The 15,815-nt window shown below is 55.5% G+C and overlaps 5 protein-coding genes across 5 annotated transcripts; 2 read left to right on the top strand and 3 right to left on the bottom strand.

Moving 5' to 3' along the window:
* Positions 1–210: 210 nt before the first annotated feature.
* On the bottom strand, positions 211–1,488 carry BROUX77_006393 (uncharacterized protein; the record flags this gene model as incomplete). Its single annotated transcript, XM_073751372.1, has 3 exons — positions 211–937; positions 997–1,327; positions 1,404–1,488. 3 exons carry the CDS (start codon positions 1,486–1,488, stop codon positions 211–213), a joined length of 1,143 nt encoding a protein of 380 aa, XP_073603462.1.
* A 7,909-nt stretch (positions 1,489–9,397) lies between these two features.
* On the top strand, positions 9,398–10,687 carry BROUX77_006392 (uncharacterized protein; the record flags this gene model as incomplete). Its single annotated transcript, XM_073751371.1, has 2 exons — positions 9,398–9,885; positions 9,952–10,687. The coding sequence occupies 2 exons, from the start codon at positions 9,398–9,400 to the stop codon at positions 10,685–10,687; spliced, it is 1,224 nt and encodes a 407-aa protein (XP_073603461.1).
* A 167-nt stretch (positions 10,688–10,854) lies between these two features.
* Positions 10,855–11,121, bottom strand: BROUX77_006391 (uncharacterized protein; the record flags this gene model as incomplete). Its single annotated transcript, XM_073751370.1, has 1 exon — positions 10,855–11,121. The coding sequence occupies one exon, from the start codon at positions 11,119–11,121 to the stop codon at positions 10,855–10,857; it is 267 nt and encodes an 88-aa protein (XP_073603460.1).
* Positions 11,122–11,565: 444 nt separating this feature from the next.
* BROUX77_006390 (uncharacterized protein) lies at positions 11,566–13,932 on the bottom strand (the record flags this gene model as incomplete). The annotated part of the gene is made up of 3 exons (XM_073751369.1): positions 11,566–11,758; positions 11,831–13,809; positions 13,888–13,932. The coding sequence occupies 3 exons, from the start codon at positions 13,930–13,932 to the stop codon at positions 11,566–11,568; spliced, it is 2,217 nt and encodes a 738-aa protein (XP_073603459.1).
* A 673-nt stretch (positions 13,933–14,605) lies between these two features.
* BROUX77_006389 (uncharacterized protein) lies at positions 14,606–15,725 on the top strand (the record flags this gene model as incomplete). Its single annotated transcript, XM_073751368.1, has 3 exons — positions 14,606–14,638; positions 14,710–15,057; positions 15,135–15,725. 3 exons carry the CDS (start codon positions 14,606–14,608, stop codon positions 15,723–15,725), a joined length of 972 nt encoding a protein of 323 aa, XP_073603458.1.
* Positions 15,726–15,815: the final 90 nt, after the last annotated feature.

Here is a 15,815-nt window from a genome sequence, read left to right as displayed (position 1 = left end):
CAAGAGAAAAGAAATCAACTATTACGAGGATATCGGAAAAAAGAAATAAAACGAATATATGGCAGTCCGTCCATGACATGAAATGAAAAAAAGAGAAGGGGGGAAAACAAAATAGCAACCACTCTGTGCGCCGGCATATGTACGTGTGTTTATGTTTATCGGGGCATGATCAACATTCACTAGGATGTCTCTGCTTCCACGGACGCGTATTTACAGAGAAATAGCCATGAACAGAGCCACACCAGCGGCAAAGAGCGAGGTGGAGCCCAGCATCTTGGACGCAGAGCCAGTAACGGTGGTAGAGGTGGAAGAGGCAGAGGCAGAAGACGAAGAGTTCGAGCTGCCAGAGCTGCCAGTGGTCGAGGCGGAGCCGTTGCGGGAGCCGGAGCCGGTGCTGGATCCGGTGCTAGAGCCGGTGCCGACGGCTCTGGAGGCAGAGGTGGTGCCAGTGGCGGAGGTGCTGAAGGTGGTGGCGGAGCCGCTGGCGGTCTTGGTTTTGGTGGAGCTGGCGGTGGACGAGGACGAGGAGTCGACCTTGTCCTCAGACACCTCAATCGACTGCCAGGCGCCGGTCTTGTCGGTGTAGATGTAAGAGCCGGCAGTCTTGTTGCCGCCCATGTAGTCCTGGATGACAATCTTCTGGTAGTAGGCCTTGTACGAGTTGTCGTTGCTGAAGTCCGACTTGCCGCCGGCCCACTCAACGGTGCCCTCGCTAGCAGTGGAGGAACCGCCGACCCAGGTGCCGAGCTTGATTTGCATGGGAGTCTGGGGGTAGCCCTTGGTGGAGTCGGACTCGGCGTATGTCAGGGTGCGGATGGTCTCGCCGTCAAGGATCCACTCGACACGCTCGGCGGTCCAGTCGATGGTGTAGGTGTGGAAGGTGCCGACGGCATCGGTCATGGGAGTGATGCCACCACGATCGTAGGTGGAGGTGTTACTTGATGGCTGTTAGCAGTGTTCTACGCGGCCGGCAGTTCAAACGGCAGTTTCACTTACCCCTTGGAGAAGAAGTTGGTCTGGACTTCGTCGGGCTTGCCACCCAGCCACTCCCAGTCGATCTCATCGAGGTCGTCAGACTGAAGCACGGCAGAGGTGACAATACCAGTGCCAGGGGCCACGCGCATGGTGACCTCGACACGGCCGAAGAAAATGTAACCCTTGGAGGAGATGGTAGGGGCCTGAGTCTCGGAGGTGATGTCGAAGATAGCACCAAGCTTGTCGTCGTAGGTCACGTCGGTGCCATCGGCAATGTGGAACAGGTCATCGACCTTGTCCTTGGTGAAATCGATGGTGTGGGTGCCGGCGATGGCGGGGTCGGCAGGGCAGGCTGTAGAGAGCTAGGTTAGCGGGTGCTAGGAAGACGGACCGCCGAGGGGCGGAAGTGCGGACGTTCGGAAGCATACTCTTCTTGGTGGGGTCGCAAAGAGTCGAGGTCTGAGCAAACACGGTGGAGGCCATCAGGGCCAGAGAGGTGAACTTGGAAAGCATTGTGGTGGTTTGGGAAAAGAGAAAAGGGGGTGAGAAGAAGAAAAACGAGTGTCTTGTGAAGAAAAGAAACGTGATGAAGAAGATGCAGACAAGAAAAGAAAGCGAATTGAGAAACCAGTAGCGATTGACAAGAGGTCTAGAGAGAAAAGGCAAGAGAAGAACAGCCGGGTCAGAAACAGCGAAGGACGGCAAGTTTATATCCAGGACAGAGGTTGAACTGCGGCCGAGGGGGTGCAAGTGTCAAGCACCGTTCGAAAATAGAGGACGAGCAAAAACAAGACCCCCCCCCTTCCCTCTCCGTATAGGGACCATTGCACATACAATACACGTCCACTTTGACTTCAAACCAGGAAAAGACCCAGAGGGAATACGGATGCAGTAGTGCCCTTGGCCCAAGATGGCCAGAACAACGGACTCCAAGGGGGTGCACAAAGGGGCGTGTGATCTAGGTACGACCACCAGGCACTAAATAGCATGGTACCTGCTTCACCCTGTACAGAAGGAAAACTCGTTAGCAAGAAAGCATCCAAAAAGAAGCTAATAGGACCCCGCCTGGGACAGGAAGGATTGCTGGTATACCAGGGGCTCCCCTTCCGTACGGTAAAAAGAAATAAAAGAGAAGAAACAGAGGCAACAGGGGTTGCGACCAAGACGAGGAGGAGTATCCCTAGAACGCGAGCAGCCAAAGATGCTGGCTGGCATGAGCAAGTGCCTTGTGTGTGTCCCTGAGGCATGGCCGTCCAAAGCAGAAACAGGCGGAGGCTTGCAAGCCACAGAACAGAGGCTCTGGGCTTTCGGCTTTGGGGGCGCTCTCAGAGGCTTCTATTCTTTGCAGCACCCAAAAACAGGCAGGTACGACTCGCCGAGTATCAGACGGCAAAGTCCACACCTGCCGTTTTCGTGCATGCTTTCCCACATGGCTGTTTGCACTCTTCCCTTTTTTTTTTCCCTGTAGACTCGATAGTCGGACGGCGTAACTGCGATGCGATACTTTGCAGCTACCCTTTTCCGCAAGCTTTAAGGCGAGAAATAAAAAAGGAAAGAGAAAAGAAAAAAATGGCAGGCGCTGTTTGTACCACGCTCTCTCTCCCCATTGGGTAACTGCTTTTTGATGATATCAACCTCACTTCTATTAGTATTCATCACCTCGCTTCATGAGCTTGTACCACAAGACAACAAGAATCCATATCAGTTAGTTAGTACATCTCACCGAGTAATAGACAATGCCCAATCCTCAGTCTGTCCTAGCTAGACTCCTCAAAAGAACGCAGATGCTGCTTATCCAAAAACACGAATAAACCCTAGTCGTTCGTAGCAAGGGGCATGGCCCTACCCCTAGTCTCTATTCGGCAACGCTAATTTCCCTTCCTTCAACAACTTCCTAGAAGAGGGACCAATTTACGAGGGCTACCATAGCAAGCCATAAAGTAGTGGCAAGGAAGCCAGCAACTAGTCACTATCATGCAATTAATGGTCTTGCCCATGTTTCCCTCTCATGCACTCTTGTGTGTGTCTTGGTCTCCTATCAATCCGCCCTAGCAGGACCCTAGCGATAGCCACCTGCCAATATCTCGGCTACAACACGGGAGATGTGGTACTCCACAAGTTGACGGACGGCGATAGTGGGCAGATAATATGAGGATGGCAGGCATGCACGGCGGCCAAACCTGCCATGTTGACCAGACTACTGCCACTAGCAAGGGACCGGGCTTGTTTCCACAAAGTATTTTATCACCGTCTTGGCTTCGCTCTGGGCGTAAACATGGCACGCGCAATGCCATGAACAGGTGACCAGAGCTACACAAAAACAACATCGGAGGCACGAAAAAGACTAGTAGTTGATGAAGTCTAAGCACAGCATGCCGGCCAGTCATTGTACGGCAGCCCGAGTACGCAGCAGCACTACCAACATAGCACACAACTATCAGGCACAGCCTATGACAAAATAGAAGAAGATGTTACTAAAAAAGGGCCAAGCCATCGTGTTGGTGGGGGCCTCTGAGAAGGAAGAAGGACAAACGCTCTAAGCGAGAGAAAACTATGGGGGGCGGAATTTCAAAGACAGAGAATGAGAGAGAACTCAGGATGGGGGAGGATGGAGCACGGAGGACGGGATTTGCCCGAAAGCACGAGGCGACCGAGGAGTAAAAAAGAGAGAGAGAGAGAGAGAGAAAAAAAAAAAAAAAGCAAGAGGACACTAATCAGTGACGTACTTGGGTTGCGAGGAAAACGCGCATCAAGGACACGCACAAAGACGACACCAATGCAGATGCCACGCGCAACAACAAGACGGCGGGAATTCTCGCGGACAAGAATGCCCCTTCCGGCGACCATCGGGAAAGAAGAGAAGAAGAAGAAGAAACGCAAAAGGAAAAAAAAAAAAAAAAAAAAAAAAAAGAAAGGCAAACACTGGGAATACGGCGTGTGTCTAACATGTCATTTTGCGACGTGATGATCTACCTGTCTATCTTATGGTCTTTTGTCTCCCATCTTCACCTGTTTCTCTTGGCTCGGCTCTGCCAAGGGTTACAGATTTTTTGAGCGTGGCAAAAAGAAACCTTCCCCTGGCAGGTCCTTTTTTTTTTTTTCTTTCTAATACTATGCATGCAAGTGTGGAGGGTTGTGGATGTGCCGCAAAACAAACACACATACACTCAGAGATGCATTAGCTGCTCTTTTTTTGTTGTTCTGTGTTTCGAAGCTGCAAATATATTTGACGAGGTTAGACGGCGAGGTTGGCTTTGCTGCAAGGTCGAGCGAGAAGGGAAAGAAAAAAAAATGTGAGTGCCAGTGAAACACTGCTGCTAGGAGGCAAAAGAAAGTTCATACATGTCACTAGTTAACACATGGTCAACTACTCGTCTGGAAATACATACAGAACCTCCTGGAACGCAAAGTCTAAATACAAGCGATGCGAAACCCAGACCAGCCTTTACAAGCAGATCGTCTCATCTGCCCTGGAAACCCCATCTCCATCTGGGACTCTGGGACTGGTGACTTGGGATAGGCCCAAGAAGTATGCTTTTTTGGGCCTGTCAACCTTGCCCTACAACACCGCTACTGTTTGGACCAGCTCGGACATTCTCTTTTTTTTTTTTCTCTTTCTTTCTCCCACACAAGTCAAGCAACCCACCATCCAGACTCGTAGGACTTATACTCTTGCCCACCATTAACGCACAGCCTTTGGTTGCATGGCATCCATCGCGGTTCCCTGCCCAACGACCCTCCGCCTCGTTCGTGTCTTTATTTAGAGAAGGTCAAGTCTCGTAAACCAAGTCCACTCACTTGTCACCTATTTATCAGGATCCTTCCCCCCCAAGCTACAGGGGGAGGGGAAGCGATATCAGGTATAAAAAAAAGAAGAAAAAAAAAAAAGAAACACACACATACAAAATGTAGGACTCTGACTAGTGGCCGCCCTAGTTAGTCAAACCCGTCAGTCCAGTCCCGGAAGCAGAACGGCCCATCAAACAAAAAAAAAATCCCATAGACAAGCTGCCCCCTCCATCACATCCTTCTCTCAAACTCTTCACTTTTTCAAATACGAACGTGACATGTAACCCGGAAGCCAAGCAAGCATCCAAGGCCTATTCTGCCAACATAAAAGAAATCCCCCAGTAACCAAGAACAGAGCCAATGCAGGGACAACAACACAAGAAGAGAAGGAAGAAAAAAAATAAAACAAAAGCGCCCCCGCAGGTCTTTGCATATAAAGGAGAGTCGCAGGAAACCTAAAGGGGGGCCTTAGTAGAGAGGGGCCAGATCCTGTTCTTGTTTGGCTGCTAGCCAGGGACAACAAAGCAAATTGCACGGCACCCAATGACGCTGGCTTGGCTTGGCTAGACTTGGCTGACTGGCTGGCCGTGGTGGTGGTCTGGTTGGTCAGCACCAGTTCTGCTTGCTTGGGGCTCTTGTATGCCGGCCAAGATATCCCGTAAGCGACACAATATAAGGGCATTATGGGGGCATGTAACAGAGGCGCGCGCCCCTTTCGTCCTGCATCACATCACATGCATCGTCGTACTTGTGCCTGCAAGTATACCAGAGTCAACCTCTTGGCCAGGCTTTCTTTCGGCCCCCCCCAAATCCTGTTTCACCGATCATCACGACCACAGCAAAGAAAGTCTAGCTCCGACACCAGGCTTCCAGCTGTAGCCACGCAAGCGCTGCCCGGTGATTGCTTTTTGCTTGCTGCACCTCACCAACAGCGGCCTCCACCAATCCCATCGCGGCTAGGCCCAGAGTCGGAGTCAGCACCCGGCAATATTAGCATTACACCCGCGGCTCTCGACACCACTGCGACTCTACAGGTCGTGCTAACCGGTACTGACCTAGCCGGCAGTTTTGGCAAATTGAGTTCTTACCGCCAGCCAACCCTAACACGGCGCAGGGTCTCGTCTTATCAAAGTGTCGAGATTCGTTCTTCTCTCCCCCTGGCCCAGTCCATGGAGAAGACAGACACTCACTTTTGTCGTCAAGCCCTGGCCCAGACACAACAGCCAGACCTGGAGCCTGATTTGCCCCGAGAATACAACAAAAAAAAGCACAATAGGAAACAAAATCTGACAAGATGTCAGAATGTTCCTGATAATCTTAGCGGTGCTGCCAATCCATCCAACCCGTGCTATCCCCGCGATGGTTGGTGGCTCTCGTCTTTGGGCGGAGCGCGCTTGGCTTCTGGCCCACTGCAGCCAGGCGTTTCTTTCGGGCCTGCGTCCTGGCGGTCCTGTTACACCTCGTCTTCCCTGTCGGAGGCATTTTTTCTTCCTGTTTATCGGGCTTGTTGTCACGAAAGGTCGCCCATAGTATAAGCGTAATGAGGCGAGATAGCCGACTGTTGCACTCCTCTTTGCTGCTTGGGAAATCCACGCCCAGGCCGGTTGTCTCATACTTGTAAGTCCGGAAAATCCAGGCAGTACCAAGACCAAGGGCCCGTTGTTGGCGAGGTGGTGAGAGTGTGTGCCGAGAAACAATCAAAGGGGGGAGGGGGAGGGGGAGGGTTTCCTGTCTCTGTGTGTGTGGTCCCTCCCCATACAGACCCAGCGTGCGTGTATTGCACCCAGAAAATTACCACACCTAGAGCACCAAACACATATGCACATCTCATGGCCACAGCCAGACCGCCTCGAGTCTTGGACTCGGAAACCGGCGATGGATGTTGCCCGCCACCAAGGCGCCGGATGCAGCAGCAAAGAAGCGCATGGCTTCTGGGCAATAGTTAATAAAAGGCGCAGATAATGTGCCGACCGAGCCAAGAATCCGTAAAAGCCCACATGGAAGTGTGTCAGATTGTGAGGCGCATCATGGCCCAAGTTGATAACAGAAGCTCAGGCCTCTTCCTGTCCGATTAAACTCACAAGGAACAGGGAACCCTTCTCCTGTCGCTGGGCCCTGGGGGAGGGCTTCTCCTTCAAGACAGAACAGCGAGACGGAGAGAAAGAGAGCGTGTGCTCCTCCATCTTTTTGCCCTTTGTCATTGTTGCTATCGCTTGACGGAGCTGAAAAAAGAAGCTGGCTGGCAGTCCAAAAAAAGAGGTCTGCGCCTCAGTGATATCATGGCTATACTTGTTTTTTTTCCTTCCCTTAACTAGTTGACGATTCCTTCTCGATACTTAGTCTTGCGGAAGGAGTTAGCAGCGAGGCTGGACCAGGGTGGCTTTGCTGTTAATTTACACGGCTGTTTTTTTTCTTGTTTTTTTTTTCGTTTTTTTCTCGTGGCGTCTAGGAAGAACATGAGAAGAAGTAGAAGCAGAAGAAGAAGGAAAAATTAGAGTGAATGAAACATCGGATACAGCAATGCTTGGAATGGAACTCGCTCGAATAGCTTCCTCCTCTGCCTTCTCCCCTTGTGCTTCTCATTCCTTTATGCGTCGAAACATTTGTCTTGGGAATGGTGGAACATCGGCGGCGCATCTTGGCTGCCGTGCTTTGGTTCTCTGGGAACCGACAAGATCCTCGTTGCACAACTGACTGGAACAATGACCGCTGGCACAGGCCTGGACAGACCTGTATAAAAAAGCATGCTCCAGGCTATCCAGCAAGCAAGCCACCAGGAGGCGTCGCGCCCGCGTCATGAGATGGAGACAAGAGGAGAAAAGGCTTTACAAACAACATGTGAGACACGGCCAATCAACCCCCGCGGGTCTGTAGATGACACGCAGATGGGCCCCAAGTTCCCATGACCGCCAGAAACAGCGCCTTTTCTTTTTGGCCGTGTGTTGCATAAAAGGTGGCTGCATATTTATGCCGAGCAGCGAGGTGGGTGGCAGGCCCCAAGTCTTGCTTTCCTGTGTGTCCTCGGCATATGCAACCCCTCCCCTCTCCCCCGTGAGTAAGACAGGCGCGTTTGATAAGGGTAAAACAGCGTTGCATGTTCTTTTTTTGGCCGGGCCAGAGAGGCTGTGACATCATGGGCAGAGAGAGAGCCTGCGCAGCGTATAAACGCAACTGCTAGCCGGCACATGTATGCCGACGTGGGGGCTCATGCTCCGCCTCTTAAGCCGACAGAAGACTGCAGCTATAGGCACGTGCAACGGAGTTCACGGATGAATTGTCCGTTGAAGGCAGCAGAGGGCTGGCGCTGGGCTTTGCGAGACTCGACCTCGGAAGCCTGAAAGCACGTCCTTTTACACACAGAAAGAGACTGGACGATACAAACCCTATTTTTGATTTTCTTTTTTCCCCTTCCGGGTGTCTAAGAACCATGGAGGCGTTGGTGATACCACTGTGCCACACAGAAGAATCTACAAGTACTGATAATGTAATGCATGTACGCAAGTACTTGTATACATGAGACCTGCACTACATGTGTAGATGTTGTGTTCTCTGGTGGCGCTTGTGATATCTGCACATCTGGCGGGCGCCACTGAGCGCAAACATCTGTGCTACACGTGAAAAAAAAGGATGAATATAACATAGCGCCACCGTGTCATCGGCCTGGGAAAGAGACGCAAAGGCGTGATGGGTACCAATGCACAGGTTGGCCAGGCATGGATTGCCTGGAGGGACAAGCTGTGATACGTGCCTGTCTCTAGCTGATCTGCTGCCATGTGACGCTGCTTTGATTTCACATGTGCACAGGGACTGTGAGGATCCAAGCTAAAAAGGAGCAGTTAGTTTGGCAATGAAGCCGTCTTCACTAGCAGCTTGCGGGATGGCGGGCAGTCAGCTAGAGCCGGAGGGATAGAACACTGATACTGGGCTGCGCCTGTGGACGGCCGATACCCGACGGCTCCGCGCAGACTCCTGGTGTCTCCTTGTCCTAGACTCGAAGAATGCCTGCTTTGCTGTCGGATGTTCTTTTGTTGTGCGTGGTCGTCTGGCTTCGTTGTACGACGTGCGTGAAACTCAAAGGACTCAACTCGAGGTGTACCGGCCCTGTTTCTCTTTACACAACTATCCTTGCGATAGATGAGACTCATCTTGAGGACTGCCACTGTCACATGATGCACTTGTTACACTGGTTTCTGCATCTGGAGAGTAGAGAGCCGGGAGTGTGTCTCATCTAGACCAAGATTGAGGCTTGTTGAGATTCAGGTAAGTGTTACTCACTCACCAGATGACATGTGTCTCTTGAAAGAAGCCAAGGCCATGACGTACATGATTCGGTATTACACATCATCTATTGGTATTTATCCAACTAGTGAAATACTCAGCATCGAGACAAATAGTGTTCAATCAAGTTGTCGTTGATGCAATCCAGGGTTATAAGGGTTACATCAGCCAAAGAGTGCACACTGTGCATCTGTGCCAAATTCACAGCATATAAACAGTGCGAATATTAGCGCAAACGGAGCGCCCATGGACCTCCCCAAATTCCACATAACGTCACTGAATTTCAGCTTCTTGTTACATCTCCAAGCGCACGACTCTCAGCAGCAAAACCACCCACAAGCGACTTGCCGAAATCATGGACGACGATTTCGACGATCTTCCGGATGACCTGCTGATGCAGGCTCTCGAGACGGTCGAGAGCCAGACACCCAAGCCGAAGCCCGCTCCAGCACCGGGCCCGAAGCCCACAGCGGCCGCCAAAGTCCGGGCACAGCCGGGGCCAGAGAGAATCCAGCAGCTAGCAGGCGCGGCAAAGATCCAACAGCCCGTGCCTCAGCGACTCGCTGGCAAGCCTGCCACGCCGGAGACGCGGACACCCTCTGCGTCCGGGGGGGCAGCGGCGGGCACAGACACGGCGGTGGCGGTGGCGGCGGCGGCGCCCGGCAGGATTGTGCAGCCAAAGCCACAGGCGCTGGCCAAGCCCAGCTCGGGCTCGGCGATTGTCGTGTCGATGCGGCAAAAGGGTAACCCGGTGCTGACGCACTTCAAAAAGTGCGCGTGGGAGTATGGCGACATTGTGGCCGACTACGTGCTGGGCGTGACGACGTGCGCGCTGTTTCTCAGGTTCGTGGGCTAGAGATGGCGAGGTGTGCGGGATCGTGCTAACGCTAACTCTTCTCCCGCGCGTAGCCTCAAGTACCACCGGCTGCACCCCGAGTACATCTACAGGCGCATGCAGGACCTGCAGGGCAAATACGAGCTGCGCGTGGTGCTCACGCTCGTCGACATATCGGACCACCACGACGCGCTGCGCGAGCTCTCCAAGACGTCCATGGTCAACAACGTCACGCTCATCTGCTGCTGGTCGGTGCAGGAGGCCGCGCACTACCTCGAGACGTACAAGCAGATGGAGCACAGCAACTTTGCCGCCATCCGCGGCCAGCAGGGCGGCAACTACATTGAGCGCGTGCTCGGCTTCGTCACCGCCGTGCCCGGGCTCAACCGCACCGAGGCCCTGTCGCTCATCACCAATTTTGGCAGCCTGCGCGGCGGCGTCAACGCCGCCCCCGAGAACCTCAGCATGATCAGCGGATGGGGTGATGTCAAGGTCAAGCGCTGGATCGACGCCGTCAACGAGCCCTTTCATCCGCGCAAAGCTTCAAAGTTGGACCTGCTCAGCGTCCCGGGCCGCAGTGGCCCGGCTGGCCAGAGTGCCTCGGGCGCCGGAGCAGAGTCCGCAGCGCCTGCGGCAAGGACGGCGGTGCTGGACAAGGCGGTCCCGGTTGCATCAGTGGCAGCAGCGGCGAAACCTGCACCTTCTAGCGCCGGAGAAGAGTCGCAGCAAAGCACCAACCAGCCCAAGGACCTGGATCCGGCGCTCTCGAATGGAGTCACAGCGGCATTGGCCCGGTTGCGGCAGGGATAATGATAGAGACGGCAGCACATGTACTGTTTACATTTTTTACATACATCACGAGTCTGTTTGTATAGAGCGTCGGTCATTGTATTCATTATTCACAGCCAAGCCAACCTAGAAAAGACCCCCCTGTAGCCCTCCCCCCTCTCTGCTCTCAAGGCAGCATGTACATACACTCAAGCGCCGCCGTCGCGCTTCGCATATTCCTCCTCCATCAGCTCGTCGTAGCGAGCATCAGCCTCCAGCTCCTCTTGCGTTTTAGGCCGCGTGACGCCAGCGCCGGTATCTGCGCCGGCACCGTAGCCACGGACATGCGGCTGAGTCGACGACGACGACGAAGCGGCAGCGGAGCCGGAAGCGGCAGAGGCCGTGGACGCAGCGTCCGAGGGCCGAGCGGCGTTCTTGTCGGTGTCCAGGGCGGCGGAGGCGAGAGGACGGCCCATTTTCCTTCTTCTTTTTTTTTTGCAGCAAATTTGTGACAGATTATGTGAGAGCTCAAAGAGGAGCAAAGCGAGGCAGAAAAAAAAAAGTGCGTGTGTTCAAAGGTAAAAAGAGAATCGCAGGTTGAGGTGGTCCACCGAGAGAAGAAAACGCGCGTCAGCGGGAAATGTTTCCCAGTGGCAAAATCAAGTGATACCGACTCTATTTTCTTGGTGCCTTGGATTTCAGGACACAAGGGAATAAAACAAAAAAGGACAAAGAAAAGCAGGTGAGATAATGGCAAAGCAAAATCATGGACGTCGTTAGGAGCAAGATGCAAATGGAGGGCGAGAGAATTCATGGGGCAGAAAATAAATGGGAGAGAAACAAGGAATGGAGAAGAAGAAGAAGAAGAAGAAGGGGAGAGAGTAAAAGAGGAAAAGTAAAAGAAAAAAAAAACCCCCCGTTCACATCTGGTCGCCCTCGAGCATCTCGTCGCTGCCAAGTTCCTTCTCCAGCTCGTCAGCCACAAAGCCCTCGTAGTCATCGAGGTTCTTCTGCACGTGGATCTTGAACTTGATGACGTCGTTGAGCATGCGGTCGATCTCGGTGTGGAGTTCCTCGCGCAGCGCGTTGGCCCTAACAACGAGCTGCTCGTATCTAGAAGCGTAGTTAGCACATGTCCCAGAGGAAAACAAAAAGGGGGGCCTCCCCCCCGGTGGGCCAACCTACTCAATGTTCGTGTTCATGTCGCGCTGCTCCATCAGCTGCACCGACTCGGACAGGCCGGCGCGCATCTTGGCCAGCTCCTTTTCCATCTTCTCAATCTGCGCGTCGGAGCCCATCTTCTGGGCGGTCGTGACCTCGCGCGTCTTCTCGTACTCCTCCTCAGCAGCGCGCACGCGGTGCTCGAGCGCCTCGACCTCGTTGCGCTTGTCCTCAATGGCCTCCTTGATGCCGTCGAGCAGCTCGTGGTCCTTCATCATGGCGTCCATGGCTGTCGACCGGCGGTCCGAGATGTTCTTGCGCAGCTGGGCAAAGTTGTTCTTGACCTTGCCGCGCAGGTCCAGGTTGAGGATGTGCGCCGGCTGGTAGCCCGTGGTGGCGTCGGCGAGCAGCCGGTCGCTGGCCGAGCTGGCCGAGCCCTTCATCAGCAGGTTGGTCGACGTGAAGTCGGCGTCGTTGACAACCACCTGCAGCTCGTAGTTGTGGCCCTCGGCGTTGATGGCCGACGACGGGATCAGCCCAATCTGGTAGGCCAGCGTGTTGTACTTGTCGACCATGCGCTCGAGCTCGTCGAGCCGCCGGCTGGCATCGGCTTCCTTGTCGGCCACCTTTTTCTTGACCTCATCAAGCCGCACCGACGAGGACTCGATGCCCTTTTGCAGCCGCTCGCGCTCGGCCGTCATGCGGTCAATGTCTTGCATGCTGATGCCCTGGTCGTCGACGACGCGCTGGAGCCCGCGGCGCTCGTCTTCGGCGTCCTTGAGCTCCTGCACAACCGTGTCCAGCTCCTCCTGCAGGATGCCTATGCGGGCTTCGTACTTTTCCGTGCGCTGCATGGCCATGGCGTTGTACTCTTCAAACTTGGCCTTGTCCTCCTCCATGATTTTGAAGTTGTTGTCGAGCATAGCGGGGTCTGGTGTCTTCTTCTCCAAGTCCTCAATCTCGTTTTGCAGACGCGCATTCTCTGCCTCGAGCGCCTCGAGCTCCGACGTATACTGCGAGTTGGACGCCTTGAAGGCCAGCGCCATGTTCTCGACGTGGGGAGCTAGTAACCGCTCGGCATCGTCGTCACCAACGTCCTCGTCCATGGCCAGCCAGTCGCGGTAGGCCTGACTCAAAAAATTGAAGATGACATGGTCACCACTGACGTCAATGCCGGCCTCGAGGCAGGCGTCGTCGTAGCGATGGCTGCTGTAGCCGTCCAGCATCTGCGCCAGCTGCATCATCCAATGCAGCAGGCCCAGGAACGTGCTCCAGTTCTGGCCGCCGACGGCAGCAATTTGGCTCTTGGTGATGGACTTTTCGTAGGGGTAGCGCAGCTGCTTGAGAATGGGCGGCACTTCCTGGTCGATATTCTTCTGGAACTTGTGGCTAGGGTCTATGCGATGATAGAGCCACTGGAACATGTAGTTGAAGTCTTTTTGCGTGGGCGATTTCATAATGTTCTGCGAGAGCACATGCTTCATCTCCTGTTCAAAGTTGTACTGCACCATGTAGTCGATGAGTTCCTGGCCGATGCGGCCCTGATACGAGCGGTCCTTTAGCGGGCGCGGATCGCGCGGCACGCCCGCGACCTGCGGCGCAGCTTGGAAGAAGCTCTGGTGTGGCGCATGGCCGGGGGCCGAGGAGCGTGAGCGGTAGATGCTGCTGCGGCGGTCGGCCTCAGACATGGCGGCACTGGGCGTGGAGCCGAGCGCGGTGCCCATGGACGGCGTCGCAAACGGCTTGTTCTGGAAGGTCGAGGTCCGCTTGACCGAGGACAAGCCGGCGTCGGCGGCGTGGCTGCCGGGGCCCATGGACGGGCGCGAGAACATGCCGCCGCCTTGGCCCGGCCGCGACATGGCCAGCGACTGGCGCGAGCCGCCCGAGCCCGAGCCCGAGCGGCCGTGGCTGCCAAAGCTCATGCCGGGCGCCATGCTGCTGCGCTTGAGGCCGGCCGTCGCGGGCTGCGGGAGGTTCGAGTTGTGGTTGGCGCTGCCGAGCGTCTAGGAGGACGGCGAGAAGGCGGTTAGCATGAGGCGGCGCAGGCGGAGGCGGGACGGCTAGAGGACAAAGAAACTCACTTCGCGCGGGCGCCGGACGCTCCAGAGCCCGGTGTCCTGAGACATGGCGGGGACGGAGGGGTCAAGGACGGAGTCAAAGAGGAGAGTCGGAGGCGGCAGCGGAGAAGGTGCGGGCTGCAAATGATGCGCCTCACACGAACGGAAGTGTGGCGCGCGGGGGGGGGAGGCTTTGGCAAAAAACGGGGCCGAGGGCGGCAAAAAAAAAAAGACAAAAAACGGGAGGGGTATCAAAAAATGTGCTAAGGCAAGGGAATCAGAACAGCGGTTGAGGCAGAGAAAAGAAAAAAAAAATCGTCAGTGAGGTGGCCGTGTTTGGGATGCGCAAGGGGCACTGAAGCTCAATTAAGTGGCACCGGGGTATGTAAACAAACATGCGCGATGGGAGAACCCTTGTAGCTGGGGTGGTAGAGCAGTAGGGTTACGCACGTGGGTGGAAAGAGAGATGTGCAGCTGACGGCAGCTGAGAGGAGTGTTGCGCCACCTGCCAGGCTCGTCGCGCAGCGAATGTGATGCGACGCCAGCTCAAAAGTTGCCTCGGTCTCGGCTACCCGCCGGGCGTGAAGGACCTGGCCACAGCTCTTTGTCTCTGCCCTGGCGATTTGCAATTTCTCCACGCCGCTCTCGACATTTGCAGTGCGCTCGATCCTGTCTTCCATTCTCCTTCTCTCCACCCAGCCTTCCCTTCTAGCCTCGCCCCCTGAATCTGACCACTCTGCCAATGGCTATCCGAGAAGACTTGGTGGCTTCAGCCGTAAGTTGAGATCCGGCCCTTTCCCTCTCCAGTCCCCGTTCGCGTCTAACCACGGCACGCCGATGCTGCAGGCCCAATTCCTCCAAGAGCCCAGCGTCGCCCAGTCGTCCATCGAGAGCCGGACGGCCTTTCTGCGCCAAAAGAACCTCACCCAAGAAGAGATTGACGCCGCGCTCGCACGAGCCAGCGCCGTCGCCGCCTATCCCGCCTCAAGTCCGCCGTCTGCTGCTCCAGCACCGGCACCCACGCCACAAGCATACGCCGCTCCGCCGCGCCACAGCCAGTATGCACCGTACCAGAGCTACCCGCCGCAACAACAGCCGCCGCCGCCGGCCGTGCCCGCCCGAGACTGGCGGGACTGGTTCGTCATGGCCACCGTGATGGGCGGCGTCAGCTACGGGCTGTACGCGCTGGGCAAGGTACGTCGAGCCGTGGCGACCGCGCCGAACAAGACATTTCTCCCTCCGGGCTAACAAGTGCATCTTCTTTTCCGTAGCGCTATGTGTACCCGCTCATAGCACCGCCGACGCCGTCGCAGCTCGAAGACGACAAGGCGCACATCGACTCGCAGTTTGACCGGGCCTTTGCGCTGGTCGAGCAGCTGGCGGCCGACACGGACAAGCTCAAGGCGGCTGAGCAGGAGCGCACCGAGAAGCTGGACGCGGCGCTGGCCGAGCTGGACTCGGTGATTACCGAGATGAAGACGTCGTCGCGCGACCGCCACGACAAGATGCGCGATCTGCGCGAGGAGGTGCGCGTGCTGACTAACAAGATCCCGAACCTCGTCGACGAGCAGAAGACGGCCACGGACGCGCGCCTGCGCGAAATCAATGCCGAGCTGCTCAGCCTCAAGACGCTCATCACCCGCGTGACGGCTGCGCCGGCGCCCGTGACTGCGGCACCTGCTGCTGCTCCCGCGCCGGGCTCCACTGCCTCGGCGCCGTCATCGCCGCCTGTGGCTGCTGTCGCGGCGCCTGAGACGGGTGCGGCACCGGCGGCGGCGGCCCGGCCGTCGCCCTTTGGCAACGCTGCGAGCGGCGGCAAGGCCAAGATCCCCGCGTGGCAATTGGCTGCCGAGGGCGCGTAGGAGCAGCTTGGTGATGGCTGGACTTGAATTTCGCGGCGAGGGGTGTCCAAGTAGATGGGGCTTCCTGTCCGTCTTTATGCTATAATATTT

The sequence above is a fragment of the Berkeleyomyces rouxiae genome (genome assembly GCF_048999995.1).
Source record: "Berkeleyomyces rouxiae strain 22BRR77 chromosome Unknown BrBRR77_ptg000008l, whole genome shotgun sequence".
In the NCBI taxonomy this organism is placed as follows: Eukaryota; Fungi; Ascomycota; class Sordariomycetes; order Microascales; family Ceratocystidaceae; genus Berkeleyomyces; species Berkeleyomyces rouxiae.
This window is presented reverse-complemented; position numbering and strand designations above follow the sequence as displayed.